The 8,713-nt window shown below is 36.3% G+C and overlaps 1 protein-coding gene across 1 annotated transcript; it reads right to left on the bottom strand.

Moving 5' to 3' along the window:
- Positions 1 to 2,599: 2,599 nt before the first annotated feature.
- Positions 2,600 to 8,560, bottom strand: LOC128019348 (transcription termination factor 2-like). The gene is made up of 7 exons (XM_052605328.1): positions 8,546 to 8,560; positions 7,585 to 7,751; positions 6,606 to 6,759; positions 6,280 to 6,371; positions 6,090 to 6,169; positions 5,814 to 5,950; positions 2,600 to 2,763 (listed from the first exon to the last, which is right to left on the bottom strand). The coding sequence occupies exons 1-7, from the start codon at positions 8,558 to 8,560 to the stop codon at positions 2,722 to 2,724; spliced, it is 687 nt and encodes a 228-aa protein (XP_052461288.1). The 3' UTR covers positions 2,600 to 2,721.
- Between the last annotated feature and the right edge of the window lie 153 nt (positions 8,561 to 8,713).

The raw sequence follows: 8,713 nt of genomic DNA on the forward strand, positions 1-8,713 counted from the left end.
ACACTCCTTTTTACAAATTCACTTACTCAACCACCTTAGATGCAATAAGTACACAAGAGTTCTAGAGTTTTCAACTGATTTTTTTATTTTTTTTTATTAATAGAATAAATTTGTAGATCATACTCAATATTACGTTATCATTTCCCTCACTTATGCACACACACAAACAGATTCTGTATTATTTGAATATTATATACTTTGTGTCAAAAGAAAGATAATGCTTTTGCATCCAGGTATCTGCTTTATAGTCCCAGTTATGATAATTGTGAAGATGACACTCTCAGAAAAAAAAATAAGTACAAATGTTATCATGTGTTATCTTTTTAAAATGTATACCTTTACCATATTTACCCCTCAAAGGTAGATATTAGAACCTAAAGTGTACACATTAGTGCCCTTTGAAAGGCCCAGTGACAGCTTTTGTACTTTTCCTTCTTGTAGTGTAATGAAAAAAAAAAAAAACATTAATTTTAGAGGTCAGAAAGTGCATTTAATAAATACTGCAAAAATGTGGTCTTTTTTAAAGATCAATGTAATGTTATGTAATGGCAGGGATTCCTAACAAATTTGTCTGTTCCTGCTTTAATGTACCTTTGTTTACTCTTTCCTTTTTTCCTAATAGTGTAACATTTATTCATTTTAGTAGTCAGAAAACGTGCATTTAATGTATACTGCGAAAATATGTGGTTACATTCCACTTCTTTTTATTTAAATATAAATTGAATGTTCTTATTTAATGGCAATGAATTCTCCTAAAAATGTATCTGTTCCTGCTTTAATGTACCTTTCTTTATGGTTTATTGCGTTGTATTTGAATTGCCATTAAGAAAAGAAAAGAAGCGTGCCTTAAAGAGACTTTGAGCCAGTCCAGTTGTGAGACCGTTTATTCAGGAGACAAGACAGCTGAAAGTGAGTGCTAATAAATAGAAAGAAAAGTCAAGCTCCTTCTCACAGCAGGGGGCAATAAAAGAAGGCAGGTACCTGATCCATCCAAACTGGAGTAGGAATTATTAAATCAGTTTTAGTATACCTGTATATCTGAAATCACTTAGAAATTATATACATTATATATATATATATATATATATATATATATATATATATATATATATATATATAAGAACAATGTTTTTTTGCTTTGTATTAGTTATTTACTAAGATTTATGGCGATTCAATTGAGAAGAGCAAGCATTTATACTGTAAATAAATTATGCATTTTTCAATACAGTGAATTGTATTATACTTTTCATACATCAAGTGGATGGCTCCAGAAAAGAAAACTGGCAACTGTACACAAATTAAATCAAAGTCATAGTTCTTGTTTTGCATATGTGTGTTTTATCTTTAAAGTGTGAGCTCTGTTTGGTTTGTAGTGCTCCAACATGAAGAAAAGGAAATGTAAAGTATGTGGCTGCTTAAATCCACACACTTATCGGTCCAAATACATTAATATCTGCAAATAAGAGTGATAAACCATATCTAACATGTCCTCTATGACAGTCAGGCTTCGCACAGGGGTCATGAGTCATTTGGGTAGCATTAGTCTTCAGCATTTGATAAAAACATCCTTTAATATAGAGGTGGAGAACTCCTTAAAATTACATTTACATATTTGTTCAAAAATTCTATTTTTTAAGTTGTTCTTTTGTTCATGTTTACTATCAAAACATTTACATTTAACTGCATGACCATATGGCCTCTTTTTTTTCTGGTCAGATCCTGGCTGGGATTCCTGTATTGACAAAAAATGTCTTAAGTTCTCTCCTCGGTTTCTTTGGTTGTCGGTTATTGATAAATGTTATTCTCTGTTTTAGACCATTTTTCATCTTGCGAATTACCATTAAAATGATTTGTTTATATGATCTTCATCATGCCTCCGTCATCTGAGCAGCAGGAGTGTGACAACTGCTTCCCAGGTGCCGTTTAAGGCATGTGTCTTAAATGTGGAGTCAAATGTTGTCAAACCAAGTTGGCAAGCGGAGTTGCTAAAAGAATAATGATATAGCATCACTTTTCTCACTGCTTGGAATATTAAGGGCATCCACTAATTTGTGGATATCTGGGCAAAACATTGATAACCAAGGATGGGACTGGGCTTGGAAAATCAAGATATGTCAGAGTTGACTAAAATACCTTCTTTATTCTTTTGGTCAAATTATTATTAAAAATAATAATAAAAAAAAAAAAAAAAAAAAAATCTACGCGCGGGTTTGTTTATGCATTCAACTCATGGCCACGACAAAACGAAACCAAAGTTGTTGTTTTTTTTTTTTTTTTTATCTTGCAGTGACAGTCATTTCTTAATTTATGTCAGGAGTTATGTAAATGGAAACGAATTCGACATCAATACGTTACTTGAGTCGTAGACCTTTTTAAGTTATAGTTTATGAAGTTAATTACATTCTTAGTTCAGAGTTAGGCTACTTCTAGTTTTAATGTAAACAAAGAACGCTTCTGTGCGCTGGTGTCCTCCCACAAGTTAAGAGGTTTAAAAAAACACTAGTGATACACATTTATAGTAAACCAAATGAAATGATACACATTTTAATGCTATAAAAGTGTGTACATTGAGAGAAAGCAGAAGCAGATGTTCATGAATAAAATTAAACATTATAATAATGTTTTAATACAAGTGAATAAAAGGAAATGATCCCCTCGCAAGCCTCTGCTCATGATCAGTGAGCTGCTTCCATAGACTGGCTGCTTCTCGGGCCGATGACGTCACTTCCAGGGAGGCATGTTGTAAACGTCCCATTTCCTTGACTTCATCCACGTCAAAACATAGGCAGAAAGTGAGACCATTTACACAGTCTGTATGAGTGAGACGAGCAGAAACGTGAAGCGCAAAGGGGAAAACATATTGCAAGCTCAAACTTGACTGAAACGCAAAATTAAAGCAGCGTTGCAAATAAATTAGTAAATTTGTCCATGGAAAATATGAATTGCAAAGTCATTGCTTTTGCACTTTTTCATTTATGTTTTGCAATTCTTTATTTTTGTGTGCAAAAAGCACATTTATGTTTCTCAATATTAAAATTTTCGTTTGCAAAACTTTATTCTGTTGCATATATATGCGTCATTATATTGACTGCATAGAAAGTCTCTTCACATTCCGATAGCTATCACTAAATTAAGTGGTCTAAATGTACTTATATAGACTGTGCAAGGCATAGGTCCATAAAACGTTTGTCCAAACATATTCCTCGGTCTGATGGCTGTGTTACCTCCCTGTCAACATATGTACAGTATTTGCATACCTCCGAGCACTGTGTATGCGCAGACATGATACATGATCATCGCAGACAGAGTGAGAATGGAAGGCATCATGAGGCATGAGGTCATCTGAATTTCAACGCTGGTCTGCTCGGGTTTGTGGACACTTCTTGTGTTTTGGGGGAGGCGTGGCTTTGGAGATTGAATTGCAGTGAGGGTGGGATCTTATGCTTTCAAAGGTAACTATTCCTAGCCTCTCTAAAATCGCCCACCCTAACTTTACCAAGTTACGAATATGTTTCAGCCATAGGCTACATGATTTTATAAATGTATTTTTTGGCATATACCAATCAAATAAATACACATTTCTGACTTTATAACTCACATTTATGAGAAAAAAGTCAGCATTGTGAGATGTTAACTCATACTTGTAAGAAAAAAAGAATCAGAATTTTGAGATAAAAAGTTGCAATTAGCTTATCTATTTTAGTTACACACAGTTGACATATTGCAGTTGACATACTTTTATCTTTCTGTTTCTTTCAATTCTGTCAGAATGGTTAAAATATATATATACAGTATTGTTCAAAATAATAGCAGTACAATGTGACTAACCAGAATAATCAAGGTTTTTAGTATATTTTTTATTGCTACGTGGCAAACAAGTTACCAGTAGGTTCAGTAGATTGTCAGAAAACAAACAAGACCCAGCATTCATGATATGCACGCTCTTAAGGCTGTGCAATTGGGCAATTAGTTGAAAGGGGTGTGTTCAAAAAAATAGCAGTGTCTACCTTTGACTGTACAAACTCAAAACTATTTTGTACAAACATTTTTTTTTTTCTGGGATTTAGCAATCCTGTGAATCACTAAACTAATATTTAGTTGTATGACCACCGTTTTTTAAAACTGCTTGACATCTGTGTGGCATGGAGTCAACCAACTTGTGGCACCTCTCAGCTGTTATTCCACTCCATGATTCTTTAACAACATTCCACAATTCATTCACATTTCTTGGTTTTGCTTCAGAAACAGCATTTTTGATATCACCCCACAAGTTCTCAATTGGATTAAGGTCTGGAGATTGGGCTGGCCACTCCATAACATTAATTTTGTTGGTTTGGAACCAAGACTTTGCCCGTTTACTAGTGTGTTTTGGGTCATTGTCTTGTTGAAACAACCATTTCAAGGGCATGTCCTCTTCAGCATAGGGCAACATGACCTCTTCAAGTATTTTAACATATGCAAACTGATCCATGATCCCTGGTATGCGATAAATAGGCCCAACACCATAGTAGGAGAAACATGCCCATATCATGATGCTTGCACCTCCATGCTTCACTGTCTTCACTGTGTACTGTGGCTTGAATTCAGAGTTTGGGGGTCGTCTCACAAACTGCCTGTGGCCCTTGGACCCAAAAAGAACAATTTTACTCTCATCAGTCCACAAAATGTTCCTCCATTTCTCTTTAGGCCAGTTGATGTGTTCTTTGGCAAATTGTAACCTCTTCTGCACATGCCTTTTTTTTAACAGAGGGACTTTGCGGGGGATTCTTGAAAATAGATTAGCTTCACACAGACGTCTTCTAACTGTCACAGTACTTACAGGTAACTCCAGACTGTCTTTGATCATCCTGGAGGTGATCATTGGCTGAGCCTTTGCCATTCTGGTTATTCTTCTATCCATTTTGATGGTTGTCTTCCGTTTTCTTCCACGTCTCTCTGGTTTTGCTCTCCATTTTAAGGCATTGGAGATCATTTTAGCTGAACAGCCTATCATTTTTTGCACCTCTTTATAGGTTTTCCCCTCTCTAATCAACTTTTTAATCAAAGTACGCTGTTCTTCTGAACAATGTCTTGAACGACCCATTTTCCTCAGCTTTCAAATGCATGTTCAACAAGTGTTGGCTTCATCCTTAAATAGGGGCCACCTGATTCACACCTGTTTCTTCACAAAATTGATGACCTCAGTGATTGAATGCCACACTGCTATTTTTTTGAACACACCCCTTTCAACTAATTCAACTAATTGCCCAATTGCACAGCCTTAAGAGCGTGCATATCATGAATGCTGGGTCTCATTTGTTTTCTGAGAATCTACTGAACCTACTGGTAACTTGTTTGCCACGTAGCAATAAAAAAATATACGAAAAACCTTGATTATTCTGGTTAGTCACATTGTACTGCTATTATTTTGAACAATACTGTATATATATATATATATATATATATATATATATATATATATCATACATATCATACAGTTAACACAGTGTCAGTTCGTGAACAAGTGCAGAAACCCAGCCGGCACATGACCGACCTTCAACGTTGAAATATGGTTGAAATAATGCCAGTTGTTGTTTCAACATTGAAACAACGTTTAAAACGGAACAGATGAAAACCAGCTGGCAAACAACCATCCTTCAATGTTGAAATAAAGTCAGTTGGTGAAACAGCGTCGCAATTTCAATGATGAATCAACATCACAATATCAGCGTTGATCCAATTTGCAAATTCAACGTTGATTCAACCATGGTACATGACGGTTCAACGTTGAAATGGCGGCTGAGAAGTGTGTGCGAGACAGAGAGAAACATCACCTTCTTGAGCAGAGACAGGTGGCAGCAGCACTGCCTGAGACGCAGCAGCAGTGACAGGATGTGGATGGTGCTGGAGGCCTGAGGCTGCTGAGAGGAAGACAGCGAGTCCTGCTGAGACATCCCGAATTCCCTCGCAACTGAGACACAAACACAAATGAGCTGCCGATTACCTTCTTTCCTGTATCCTTACATGAACATTCCCACACAAACCCTGAACTATATTCAACTATATTCTGTATTTGCTAATGATATGGGGTGGTGACAGAGAGTGCTAACCTTTCTCAAAAGGATTGCTACTGTCTCCCTTTTTAGTGTTTCCTTCTTCGTGTCTCTTAAGATAGTTCTGGAGTGTAGACCTGACAAGGAAGAAGAGAAAACAATGAAAACAATAACATCATGTATGCAAAACACAACAAATATACTGAATACACATACAGATGGAGGTCCAGTGATGGTGTAGGCCTACCTGGATTGTGCAAACACGACATCATATACAGCCTGTTCATCTTCAGACAGCTTCAGCCGGTGAACCTCACAGGTCCGATCAGGCAGAGACACCTGAAACAGCACAAACATTAGGATTCCTTCAGGTGACCAATGATTTTTGATGAAATTGTGGTTACAGATCACTTCACATTTTACCATGATTACACTCTCAAAGAGCAATGTCTAGTTGATTAAAGGAATTAACAAGAAAATATACTTTCTACATTAATTTTCCAGGCCTAAAATGCACTTGATATTTCCAGCTTCTGAAACAGTGGGAACTAAACATTGTGTGTGTGTGTGTACCAGTGGTTTTCCAGCAGCGTCCAGCTGATCTTTGGTCCTGCGAAGAAGCAGCGCTCTGGTGAGGATGTTCAGTCTCTCTCCTCCTCTCTTTGAGCCATTATCCACCTGAGCCTTCCACAGCTTATACTCATCGAATGGAGAGCATCTCAAAAACCTGCACAGAATGAGTAAAAACAACAGAAGCTCAAGTAGTCTGCCACAAAACAAACCACTGTGATCAACTGAATCATTTTAAGAATCAGCAAAATGTCTGATTTTCAAATTATCTACCAAAAAGTATTTTTCCAAACTTTATTCCTTTTCCTTAATTTCCAATCCCATCCCATCTTTTACTGAGGAGTTTATGAAGTAATGAAACATGAGAAATTACAAAGAAACATTTTGAATTACCCATAGATTATTTAAAAAAATGTCTGAGACATTTTACACATTCATACACAAGTTTTCTCATGCTCCAGCATGCTGTGCCCACAACAAACAAAGAAAATGTGTGTACCCAGACACCATTGAGCACAGTGTGTGGCCTGAACTATGATAAGAAGAAAAGAAAAATAGTAGTCAGATATGACTGTTCAGACGACGCATAGCGTGAGGATGACGCCAGCAATTCCAAGATCATGTGCTAGATTTCTGAGACATTGCAAGATGATAAACTGATACTAAAAAAAAATACTAAAAGCATCTGCAAAATGCAAAAACAAACAAACAAACAAAAAAAAAAAAACATTCCAAAAATCAGATTTTAAACCAGATTTCAAACAAAATAAGGGATTTAGATAAGGAATGTAAATATCAAAAGCAATGTTTTTATTTTTCTATCCTGGCTAAACAAAAACAAATTGGGTAGGAAACAATTACAAACATTGTTGTTGCCTTTCTGAATAAAGGAGATTGTTACATTTAAATGTCTCAAATGTCTATAGCTAGAAAGGGCTGGTCAGTGTGATTATGTGATTATGTGATGGCACGCTGAACATACTTGAGCAGTGAATACATATCCAGCAGGTTGTTCTGAATGGGGGTTCCAGTAACAGCCCAGCGGGATCGAGCCCGCAGCTTACACACTGCCATGGACGTCTGGACTTTAGGATTCTTAATGTTATGAGCTTCATCAAGAATCACACGTGCCCAGGCAACACGTAAAAGCTGAAGGATAATGAAATCACACTGTAGCCACAATTCTATGCTCCTGTACATTAATGTAGTTATAAGGGAAATAGCTGAGTGTTCCACGTATGTTGAATTACAAACAAATTCAACATAGTGACACATTTAACTTGAAATTGCTGGACAATTCCGCTATTACAGTTATTCTAATTTTACACGAGACGCGGTCTAGAATGCATAGCTTCTACAACCTTTTACCTAAGCATTTTAAACAACACTTTCAGTAAAGCAATCATGTATTTTAAAGAATAAACTCAACTAGTCTGTGCACATGTAGTAGCACAAACAATTATATTGTGAGCACAATGTGTTATCCACAATTTCATATCTGAAAAAAAAGGAAAACAAAAAGTTTTGATAGCAAAGCAAAGAAAAAAAAAAGGTTCAAAAAACCTGAGAGCAAAGAAACACAGCTGGATGTGAGAGATCTAGATGCAGAGCTCCACATACACTGTGCGGGGGATTTCTGGTTACAGAATCCAAGATTACAGTAATGCCACTTTGCTAATATACAGACCAAAACAAAAAAAAATCTTCAAAAGACCTTTTGGTTTGTCAGGATCTTGTGACCCAAGGGTCACACCTGGCTGGAAAACGGAAAACATTCTCACAGACCCTGAGGAAGACAAACCCCTCAGCAGCAGAACAGATTTCTTCAAAGTTGTCTTAACAGTGACTGCTGTAAAATTGAGATGATTTTACAAATCACACTGAAACCTTCAAAACATGAAATACAAAGGGGAAAATCAACAGATTCACAATATAAAACATACGTGGTATATAGTCATTCTTATTGAACTTACAATGAAGCCTGGTAAAGGAGAATAGTGAAAGGGAAGAGGAGGATCACAAATGAGCTAGGAAAAAGGTTTGGGCATGGTGGAGTCATTTGTTATTTTTTGAGATATTTTCCCCAGATTAGTGAGTTTCATTGTTTGGTT

The sequence above is a fragment of the Carassius gibelio genome, chromosome A9 (assembly GCF_023724105.1).
Source record: "Carassius gibelio isolate Cgi1373 ecotype wild population from Czech Republic chromosome A9, carGib1.2-hapl.c, whole genome shotgun sequence".
NCBI classification, from domain to species: Eukaryota; Metazoa; Chordata; class Actinopteri; order Cypriniformes; family Cyprinidae; genus Carassius; species Carassius gibelio.